Source organism: Octopus bimaculoides, chromosome 7 (genome assembly GCF_046866305.1).
Source record: "Octopus bimaculoides isolate indiv1 chromosome 7, ASM4686630v1, whole genome shotgun sequence".
NCBI classification, from domain to species: domain Eukaryota; kingdom Metazoa; phylum Mollusca; class Cephalopoda; order Octopoda; family Octopodidae; genus Octopus; species Octopus bimaculoides.
In genome coordinates this window covers 33156506-33168599 of record NC_142934.1, presented here as the reverse complement: position 1 = coordinate 33168599, position 12094 = coordinate 33156506, and the positions used below count along the sequence as shown (strand labels likewise).

General features: G+C 36.1%; 1 protein-coding gene across 4 annotated transcripts in view; it reads right to left on the bottom strand.

The window, feature by feature from the left end:
- LOC106883385 (peroxisomal 2,4-dienoyl-CoA reductase [(3E)-enoyl-CoA-producing]) overlaps nucleotides 1–12094 on the bottom strand; it is a 62921-nt gene that overhangs the window by 28813 nt on the left and 22014 nt on the right. The window contains exon 1 of one of the 4 annotated variants that reach the window (XM_052969569.2): nucleotides 5206–5481. The exons of 1 other annotated variant lie outside the window; for it this stretch is intronic. In XM_052969569.2, the coding sequence (XP_052825529.1) occupies nucleotides 5206–5267 (62 nt within the window). In that variant the 5' untranslated portion in view covers nucleotides 5268–5481. Of the gene's footprint in view, nucleotides 1–3981; nucleotides 4365–5205; nucleotides 5482–12094 lie in introns of those variants that run through there. 2 more of the 4 variants (XM_089355124.1, XM_014934382.3) reach the window with 2 other exon arrangements.

Sequence of the window (12094 nt, the reverse complement as noted above, 5' to 3'; positions counted from 1 at the left end):
TAAGTGTGGATGTACCATTGTTATATACAGTTTCAAATAGATAATTGGAGAGCAGCTGACAAAGGTCTTACTGAGTGATGCTAGGTCACACTCAGACTTCTTGACAATCTTAGAGATGTGACTTGTCCAATGCAGATCACTGTTTACAATGATACCCAGACTACGTTCACTAGAAGACTTCTTGAGATTGGTGTTGCTGAAAGAGTATGTAAAGGCTGGGTTTTTCCTCCCAAAATGCATGGTGACATACTTGTCCACGGCTAGCTTGAGTTGCCAGTCAGAGATCACTGCTGCATTTGTCCAAGTTTGATTGCGGGAAAGATCTATAGCACATGAGATCTGTTCTTTTTATTTCGAGGTACAGCTTGATGCCATTTGCATATTTCAACACTGTAACATTCCTCAAGTTAGCATCTATGTCATTAATACATGCAACAAACAGTAGGGTCAAAGAATGGATCCTTGTGCGTTACCAGAAGTCATCTTGTAGGGTGAAGAATGATGTCCTACAACCATAACTACCTCTTTCCAACTGACAATGAAGGACTTCAGCCAGTTATATAAATCATCTATCACACCCATTGCAGAGAGTTTTGGCATGAGTCGTTTGTGTGGTACAGAAATGAAGGCTTTAGCAAAGTCCACCCATGAGCCGCCATCAGTAACTCAGGTGATGAGTTGGTTACACCAGCCAGAGACCGGGATAAATCCAATCTGCAAGGGTCGAATAAGGTTGTGAGAGCTCCAAAAGTTCCAGAGTGTTTTTCTGACAAAGGACTTCATCAGTTTGGCAATGCAGCTAATAATGCTGACTGGGCAGTAGTTGACAGGTGATGTGCGATCACCTTTTTTAAACAGGGGAACAACACTGGCAATTTTCCAGTGCTCTGGAATGACACAATTGCTAAGGCAGAATTGAAAGATGAATGAAAGCTGTTGCAAAAAAAAGAAACCACCATGTTTGAAAAGCTGATAAGTAACATCAAGACCAAGGGAGGCATAGCTGTGCTTATTCTTGAGTTGATGTCACAGTACAGTGGGTGTGAATTTCACAGATATTATGGAATTTGATGTCAGAGTTGGTGAAGAAGATACGTTTGGATTTTCAACAGTAAAAATGCCAGCATATCACTCAGTACATTCGATGGAGTCATCAGTGATCCAATCTGTGTGGGAATAGTAATGAGGGCCAACTGGAGAGTACATATTTCTAGAACACTTTGCTGTCAGGGCTGGTTGCTATACATTGTTCAAACTCAAGTACTGCCTTTTTTGTCACTTGCTTGAGATAGTTGGGTGATCTATTACATCTTGTTCTCATCTGTTCTATGCTGTCTGTATTTCTGTTCAGCATCACAACAAACTTTCCTGGCAAGTTGAACTGCTGCAGTCACCCAAATTGCCCTTTTTTTTATTTTTAAAGTGTTTGCCTTGTACTGATGCTTCACATGCAGTCCAGATTGCACTGAGGATATTTTGAAAAATAGTACTGACATCCCAGAATTGTAAAATTCAAACTAGTTTGAGTGTTGTAATTCATCACAATAACCGTTCTAGTCTGCTTTGTTCCAGTCACAGTGAGTGGTTTGGAGGTGGTGCTTCTTCTTGTTTCTGCCTGTAAGAGACAGATTGGTAATGATCATAGCATGATCGGAGTTGCCAAGAGGATCTTTGTTTGTAACACTGATAACAGTTTTAGGAGTGGTGGTAAAGAGAGGTCCAAAGTGCTGTTACCTCTTGTGGGGGAGGTGACTACTTGGGACCAGTTTGCATCCAGCACTACAACAAGGAAATCGCCTGCACTTTGCAGCCAACGAAAAGTTTCTCAATCAATTTCAGGGTAGTTGAAGTCACCAGCAATGGAAACATAAGTGGCTGTTTTCCTAGATGCAGCCCTGAGGATTTCAAAAAGCTGTGTCTTGACAGTAATTTGGTGGGTGATAGACAACTCCAAGTATCAGGGTTGAAATGTTTATGCATAATTCACAAAAGAGTGCCTTTTGTTGTGATTTGTTCAAAACATCACAAGGAATTGATGACAAGTTTGAATGAATGTAGATCATCACGCCACCTCCATGACAATTAGCATGGTCTTTGCAAAGCAAGATGTAACCAACTATGCTAAAAACACATCACAAAGTAGAGAGTGAGCCCATGTTTCTGTGACGAAATCAGGGTCAGTACTTTTGATATGAGTCAAAAAGGTGCACCTTGTTGCACAGACTTTGGGCCTTCAGGGATAGGTGTTTGAAACGGGATTTAATCTCATCATGACGGTATATAGATGAAATATGTTTTGCTGTTCAATGGCAACACTGAGGATAGTATTTGGTCCCTGCCTTTGCACCTAACAGGTCCCTGACAAGCCTTCTCCACCTCTTATTTTCCTAATACTCATTCCTCCATCACTCTTCTAACTGCAGCAGTAGTCATTTCGTCTCATTCCCTTTTGAGCTATCAGTTACCTTTCTTTCTCCCTAGAATCAATTCCTTTTAACATCCATCCCTCACATAATCCTGTCCCAGTTTATTTTCCACTGATCACCCTTTCTGTGCCTCCACTCATCTGTCCTCTCCTCTGAGTTCTGTCTTAGGATGCTATATCTTATCCTTAATACTCTTTTATCTGGTATCGTTCTCAACACCCTCTTGTATCTGCCAACTTTGTTCCGCACTCACTATCGTCCCCTGTACTTCTGACATCTATCACTATCACTATACATCTCTTTTGCCCTCTCAACTCTCCCACTCTGCACATCATCTCCTTATTTAAAGTTTTTTTTTTAATCTATCAGCAGGTTTACAAGAACGGGCTGAAAGGTTCATAGGCTGGATATTAAGGAGTGAGTCTAGGACTGTGAAATCTTGTATGCATTAATTTCAAATCATAATAATTACAATGTTTCTTTCCAAGTAAACTGACATCTAACTGTTTAAAGAAGACTTGGGCTATTGTTGTAAGCAGAGTCAGTACTACAGTTTCGATTCTCAGTTGAAACTATTCTGCTTAACTTACATCATAAAAGCTTTTCGGAAAAGGTAAGAAAGTTTATTTTTTCCTTTATCATAACTCACCTTTTGTGAGATAAGTGTAAGTGTAAAAGTTTACCGGAAAATGTTACAGAGTTATTTCGTTTTTGGATTTGGTTTGCAAGATTCTTTATGTGAGTTCGTGTGTTGAAGCATATTCTGTTTTGTCTGGGGAGAGTCATTCTCTTTTGGTGCCTTATAATTTAACACACTCACCGGTAAAATTTCCACTTATTTCTTTTTTATTTTTCTAAAATTTTTGTTGCGTCTTGCAACCTTTCAATAGTTTTGACAGAGTTATTAATTTTTGAACAAAAAGAAAAACAACCCCCCCCCCCCAAAAAAAAAAAACTGGCAGATGTCAAAAATAGGTCGCTGTGGGCGACCTATTTTTTGAAGGGACTTTTTCACATTTTATTTTTTCACGGTGCCCTTGAAAATGATAGGGGATATCTTTTTGGTAAAAAAAAGTTTTTGAAAAATGATTTTTTTTTTACCCCCTCCATCCGGACCGATTTTGGTCGATTTTGTGGGCACTTTTTTTTTTCAAACTTTTTCCATTACGCTAAAAAAAAAAATGAATAAAATTATTTGTAGATTCATTTACTTTTCGTTTGAGTAATAGAAAAAGGTTAAAAAAAAAGAATTCCGTATATCACAGTGAGAAACAAGTTCATAAATACTGTTGAATATGGTTTTACTATGGAAAGAGTTATTTTTAGCACATCTCACGACCATCTGATACTTCCTTGTTTCTATGTTTAATATTTGTTTTGTTAACGAGTGAAGATCTTTATATTTTTCTGCTCACATCAATCATATTTGGAAAAAAAGCACCTCCCTGTTTACACAAGGTATTTATAGATATCAGAAGTCGAACAATAAATAAAATGATGTAACAAAAATGAAATTAAATGTTCTCTGTTAGTAAACACTAATATTTATACTGACTTGAGTAAATCCGGGTGGTATAAATATTCATAATCCAAACAAACTCGTTCATCTCCACTAGCAGCCATGCTTAGAATGTCTAGGTTATATCTTTTGTTAATGTTTAGCCCTAGGTCAAACCTGATAAACCAAACTTATAATCAAAAGTGCTCAACACGTGACCAAACACAAACACACACTCTCTCTCTCGCTCTCTGTACAAGGTCATTCACCCATGGCAGTGGGCCATGGCAGTAGGTGAATGTATTTTTAAGGCCAGCTTTTAGTTCCTCGCGAGCATTTCTAGGCGTCATAACTAATTCAGTTCTCATGCAAACTGAATGTGGCTTTCTTTAACAATGATGGGCCAGTCTTCGGCTACATTTTGAGATAATTCAAATTTGGTTTATTAAAAAAAGTTAGGTTAAAAATGGCAAAACTGACTTTGAATTAAAACATCTCAGTTATTTTAAAAGAAAATTATAAATTAATTGGGTTTAAAAGAATGTACTCATTGAAAAGAATCTTTTGGTGGAAATATCGTCAATAGGTATAAGCTACGAAAAAAGTAATGCTTTAAGTGACGAAAAAATGCTAAGTAACCCACAAAACTGGCTTTGAATAAAAAATATTTCAGCTATTGTAAAAGAAAAATATACAATAGTTGTCTTAGCCGGCGATATAGCCTGTAGCAGGATTTGTTCGGTACGTAGCAGTGAAAAGTCACAGCATTGACGAAAGGGACCTAATGTGAGTTGTCTCGCTTGACAATAGTTGTGTTCTTACGAAAGAACTCTATGAGATTAATCTTATGGTAAAAATCTAGTAAAAAAATATTAGCTATAAAAAGATGGTGTGGCGATCACTTTAACAAATTAGAATATTTTTGTCATTTTAAGATATTTATCCTTATCAAAGATTATTTTAAAGTCATGGAGCGCTTAGCTTCGTGGTAAAGAGCCGGTGTCTCAAACACCGGTAGCTGTTTGCTGGCCTCTTTTTTTTTTTCTCCGCTTTCTAAGGGGTATTTAGACTATCTTCTAACCTGTTTTCATAACTATTTTGTGTTCAGTATTTACTTCAGATGAAAAAGCTCCAGGAGAGAAATCTTATGGTAAAAACCTTGTCAAAAAATATTAGTTACAAAAAAAAAAAATGGTTTTAAGTGATGAAAAGCGGTGATAATTTTAAGAAATTATAATATTTTTGTCTTTTTTAGAGAAAAAAAAAACTATTTGAACTCACAAATGAAAGCGTTCATCGAGTCGAATATTCTGGAGAAAACCCTCTCTAAAAATCATCATCATCGTTTAACGTCCGCTTTCCATGCTAGCATGGGTTGGACGATTTGACTGAGGACTGGTGAAACCAGATGGCTACACCAGGCTCCAATCTGATTTGGCAGAGTTTCTACAGCTGGATGCCCTTCCTAACGCCAACCACTCAGAGTGTAGTGGGTGCTTTTACGTGTCACCCGCACGAAGGCCAGTCAGGCGGTACTGGCAACGGCCACGCTCAAAATGGTGTATTTTATGTGCCACCCGCACAAGAGCCAATCCAGGGGCACTGGCAAAGATCTCTACGAAGGTCAGTCAGGCGGTACTGGCAATGGCCACGCTCTTATGACCCTAGATACATCATACTTAAAAGTTTAAAAAATGAGATGGACAATGTTAGAATGCCTTCAATCAGTCCTACTTAACTAGGGTTGACCTGTGGCTAAACAATTTCTGCCTTACATAATTAGTTTTATGCCTAGTTGCAAAGAAATACATTTAAAAATTTACTTTTTTTTCTTTTTAATGGGGAAAACAAATTCCTGACTCAGACACTATTTTACAAGTACAAAAGTGGGGAAATGATATCAGGTGATGTGTATGCTTTTCTGAAAACACTCGAAAGCATTAGCAATAAAACCGGTTTATAAAGGAAATTATAAAATGAAAATGAATTACTAATATGAAAAAAAAAAAAAAAAAAAAATACAATGTTTTTACATTGAAATATTTCAATAATCAAAACATGTCTGAAAAGTATAAAAATATTAAGCATAAAAAGTGTAGTGGGAAAGGTGTAGCAAAAAATGTTGAGGTAGCAAATGAAATAGACATGTGGATGACATCAAAGTAAAACAATAGGAAAGCATCGCATTGTGGTTTAAATAATTTATTTAATCGACACTCACATTTACATGTTGTATACACCAGAAAACTCACTACATGACATTACCAACTTGCTTCGAGTTGGCGAAGAAGAAAAACAGGGAAAATATTGTGTCGATGTGATGAGATAGAACTGGGCATGTTTTGTGTCTACGTGTGCGTTGGTCATTTGGTGGTGTCTGTTTATGTTCTGCTACTGTGTTGGGTCATTCATGCTGAATATGTGGTTCTAAGTTGGCTGCTTGACTGGTGCAAGTTACTTGCTGGCTGTCTCTTGACAGTTCGCCTGGTGATAGCTATCTGCCTTTGTCGTATGTCTGACTGTATTTATAATGGTCATGACAGCTAGAAGGACAGACATACTACAGGAGTGATTTGCACCTATGTAAGTCGCCTCCTGTCCACTTGAACCTTAAATGACACGGCTCAGACCATAGGTCAAAGAGAAAAACCATCCATCACTTTTTGACAGGACAAAGAAATTTCTTTCGCGCCTGTTTGGTCAGTGGTGGATCAGACGAGCGAGAATCTTTAGATTCGGTTTTGAATCTCAGCTCGGAAAAAGGAAGTGTCAGTTTTTACAAAAGTTGTGATTTGTTTTGTGATTTTTTTTTTTTTTTGCAATATTAAATTTTATTATTCTGTTTTTGCATTAAAATGTAAATATTAAAAACAGTAAAATAAAAAAAAATTCACTCATTAAAAAACATTATTAATTATTTAATTAGAATATAACATTATTTTATAATAAAAATTGTTTTGTAACAGATATGCTGCTATTAATCCTTTGTTATTTCTAAGGACAAACAAAATTTCTAAGTTTGAACAAAATCTGAATTTTAAAAATATTTATAATAGTATCATTTTTTTTCAATTATAAATTATAAAGATAAATATAATTAATTATAATAGTAGAAGCATTGCCTGGTAAAAGGTAGACAAGAATGAAAAATACAGGTGCAGAATCCTAGAATATTGAACCTGGAAAAGTACAGAACAAGCAGCAATTAAGTCTGGAAAAGTACAGGACAAGAAGGAAAAAAAAACTTAAAATATTGCTGCTGAATTTGGAATTTGTTAAATAGATTTCTGAAATTGTTCATCAAATAATGTGTGCACTGTTTTGTTTTTTATATTTATTCTCACAACCATTGGAGTGCTAATGCTCCTCATGACAGCAGGTCAGTGAGATGGTTGTGACTTGTAAATAGTTTTGAGTAGGAACCAGAAAGAGAAGTATGAACCCGCAATGCATATGTCACGTCTTGCTTTATCTCACTGTTTCAATTATGCAGATAACACCTTGTAAATACATATATACTCCTATTATTGTCCTGACAAGATATTAGGCACCAAGCACTTACTAACTACAGTTTTATGTAATTTCCGTCTTTTTATGTGAACCACTTCAGTTTCCCAGTGGAGGCGCAATGGCCCAGTGGTTAGGGCAGTGGACTCGCGGTCATAGGGCCGCAGTTTCGATTCCTAGACTGGGCGTTGTGAGTGTTTATTGAGCGAAAACACTTAAAGCTCCACGAGGCTCCGGCAGGGGATGGTGGCGAACCCTGCTGTACTCTTCCACCACAACTTTCTCTCACTCTTACTTCCTGTTTCTGTTGTGCCTGTAATTCAAAGGGTCAGCCTTGTCACACTGTGTCACGCTGAATATCCTCGAGAAATACGTTAAGGGAACACGTGTCTGTGGAGTGCTCAGCCACTTGCATGTTAATTTCATGAGCAGGCTGTTCCATTGATCGGATCAACTGGAACCCTCGTCATCGTAAGCGACGGAGTGCCAATAAAAACTTCAGTTTCCCCTAATGCTCTGAAAATAGTAGACACATTTTTACAGAATCCCAGATGCAAAACCTGTGTTTTTGTAGGGGACTTTAAGGTGCAACAATTTTAACAACTACAGGCAACTAGAGGATATTGATATATTTTATACTATCAGGTGTGGTGTTACAACTGACACATTAACTCAAAAAACAATTCTTTGCCTGTCCATAAATAATTATTCATCAAGATTAAAGCAGGTATTAATGATATTCTAACTTAAAATTCATCTGGTGTTGTTCGTTTGTTGTCCCTCACAACTGAAGATAGTGTTCATAAATTGAAAAATTTGAATTCAATACTATGAATTAAAGTTATTAGAAACTTAAATTCTACATTATTGGGTTCATGACAGTTTCCTGGCACCAATGTATTGCTAAATACCATAGAAAAGGAGCAGGAAAGGTGTACCATTGAGGCATCACATAAGATATATGTTTAACAAGTTATATGATGGACTGTATGCTACATCCAACACCACTATCATGCAACTTTGCTGCAATTTTCTTGTTTACATTTCATTGCAAATTTTTAAAATTTAAGTTAATAATTTTGATTTAAAATTTTCTTTGTATGAAGCTAAAATATTTCTGTCTTATTTTTAGTATTATATTATTTTTTAATTTTATTTTCTTAACAAAACTCATTATTCAAAAATTTTAAATCACATGTATTGTGTTATCAAATTAAACTCATGTAGAATATATGTAATTCAAAAGAGTAAAAAATAGTAAAAAATATATTTTTTAAAGATACAAAAGAATAAATTTCTTTAAAGTTTGCGTTATGAGATAACACAGTACTTTCTATTTGCAGTTGGGAAAATATATAATGAACAAATTGAGTGCAAAATGTAGAAATGACTCTAGCTATTTTTAAAAATCTGCCTGAATAATTTATGAAAGAATTGGTAAGGAGGTAATTTATCTATTTATGAAGCTTCAAGAAAGCTGAGTTTTTCAGTTGTTCTCAAGACAGTAGCTGAGAGAGGCATAACCTAACACCATCAGATTTGAAAACAACAGTTGGAGATGGGCTTATGGTGTTGGTGGCCAGAGTGACCCTGAGTTTGTGGGGTTCCGTAATTGGGCCTAGTTGGAGGCTGTTCGTATCAGGAGGATGGTATCATCTATGTATTAGCATATTTTGTATATTTTTTTCACTAGTATAAGTGCAAGAGCTGCAGCCATGCTGGGGCACTGCCTTTGTAACTGCTTTTTACTCATTTCTTTACCAACCCACCTTTTCCTTTCTCCCTCACCATTTTTACATAAATTTCCCCACACAAATTATAAACTGTTCTTGTAATGTCCCTCTGCCCCACACTCAACAGATGCTCTAGAGGCAAATGAAACATATGATGATGAGCATCATCATCGTCATAATCATCCTCATCACCATCATCATTACCATCATCATCATCTTTACAACAAATATCACCACCATCATTATCACAATCATCATCATCGTCATCATCAATAATAATAATAATGGTTTCAAATTTTGGCACAAGGCCAGCAACTTTAGGGTAGGGATTAAGTCAATTACATCGACTCCCAGTGCTCAACTGGTACTTATTTTATTGACCCTGAAAGGATGAAAGGCAAAGCTGACCTTGATGGAATTTGAACTGAGAACTAAAGACAAACAAAATGCCACAAAGCATTTTGCTTGGTGTGCTAAGGATTCTGCCAGCTCACTGCATTAATAATACTAATACTACTACTACTACTACTAATAATAATAATAATAATAATAATAATTTGATTCTAAATTTTTGAAATAAAACCATAATAATGAAGTTGTATATTGTCATATTACAGATGGTATTGCCAAAGGTATTGACCAAGCTGAAACCTGAGAATGACTCCACAGAAAATTATTGATAAGTATATTTATGATGGCATGGATTGCTTTATGAGTAAGTTACCAGACACCCAGCCAAGAGATCAAGCTTTACTTTCCAGTACAGGTCACAGTAGAGCCAAGACTCACCGCTTCACAGCTGCATCACTCTAGCTGAAAATAGCTAGAATGCCGTATGTAGGATCAACCCGTCACTATAAGTAGACACCACAATGAGGAACAGTTCACTTAGCTGTAAAGAATATCACTGTGAAATATAGTCAACTTAGCCATAAAAGGATATGACAGGAAATACAATCCACTGAACTGTAAAAGGATACCACAGCGAGGTAAGTTCATGTAGCTGCAATAAGATATAATCCATCTAGATGTAAAGACATAACCACAGTAAAGTGTAGTCTATCTAGCTGTAAAGCGAAAGCACAAGGAGATACAGTCCATTTGGCTATAAAAAGACACTACAGTAAGGAATAGTCTACCTAGCCAAAAAACAAATGCTACAGTAAGGTGAATCCAACTAATGGTAAAAAGGCACCAGTAAAGAACAGTTCGCCTAACAATACAAATGCACCACAGTGCCACAATGTCCTTATTAAAGACTTCAATGTCAGATTTTCTATTCACCACTTTAACCCTTTTGTTACCATATTTCTGTTGAAATACACTGCTTTTGTTTCAATTAATTTTGAAAATTGTGAAGAATTTAGGAAATAGGTTTGTTATTATTAAAATGTTTTTTTTTTATCTCTTTATTCTCTATCCCTTCCTGAAACTAGCTTCTGCAACCAGTCCACTTCCTTTCTGAAATTAGTTGATGCTATTTTGAAATAATTTTCAGAATAATTTTATTCTGAACTTTAATCCTCTTGTTAACATATTTCTGTTTAAATACACTGTCTTTGTTTCAATTAATTTTGAAAATAATGAAGAATTTTGAAATATGACTTTCTGATTATTAAGCTGCTGTTCAAAACAATCTAACATATTAATTTTGATGGAAGATCTTAATTTAGATCTCTTTAAAACAAGAAGTTCATATAGAACCAGGAACTGTTTCAGATAGGTTAGTGTTAAAAAGGTTAAGGACTTTATACTAACCCTCTCATTATAACAGTATAATGAAATTGAAGGCTTGTGATACCTGTAGAATATCTCCTTCTTCCATTACAATTATTTCTGTAGTTTTAAGAATCTGGAACTCAAAGAAGAAGAAGCTTACAAATGTAGTGCAATTCAATAGTTGTTTATTTTAGTTCTCATTCATGTGGCTTGCTCCCAGTGACCATCTTATGGCAGCACATGGTTCGTTATATCTCTGTTCACATGAGGTACATTACCTCTGGAGATAACAGGTGAAGTTAGAGTGGGATAAGGATCTGTTGTGAGCTGCCAGCTTGCAGTGTTTCTCAGTGTAAGCGAGAAGGAAGAAAAAGAGAGTAAATGTCTTAATGCTTCTACTTATATAGTAATTGCCGACAAGAGTCTCGCTGTCGTCTCGTGCATGGCAAATGGTTGCAGGCAAGATCTCGCTTCTGTCTTGGACATGGTAATGGCTACCAGCGAGATCTCATACAAAATGGTGCTGGCTTCTTGTGCCTCACTACAACAGCAAAAAGCATGGTGAGTAGATATGTTAGAGATAGCACCCAACTGTACTCAAAAAATGAAGGGTGCATTAGATGAGGTATCCCTAGATGTACCATGTACCATGCATTCCTAGATATTCTATGTCTGATCAAAAGACAAGATTAAAAGGATTTTTGACGATTGACATGGAAAGTGAGGTTGAAAATATAATAATTAAACCCCCATTTTGTATTTCTAAAATATATTTTATAATATTAAGCTACATCAAATTCCTGCTATAACAGAAAACATAGAAGTTTTGCCAAAATGGAAGATTATTATCTTAAATTTGACCCAGTTTAATTTAAACCTCACACATTTACTTCTTTTTGTTGAAGGTAAGTGGATTTATATATCTTAGTGTGAAGACAGGGAAAGCCCCCGGCCCATCAGGAATCACTGCAGAGATGCTCAAAATATCTGGCAGTGTTGGCTACAGCCTAGTCACCCGTATTACGAACCAGGTGATACATGAAGGAGTCATACCCAATGACTGGTGTAGCAGCACCATAGTAAACTGCTACAAAGGTAAAGGTGACGCTTTAGACATTAATAATTACAGAGGCATCAAGCTGTTAGATCAGGTTATGAAAGTTACGGAGAGGGTCATAGCCCAACTAATTAGGGAGCAAATCAATTTAGAT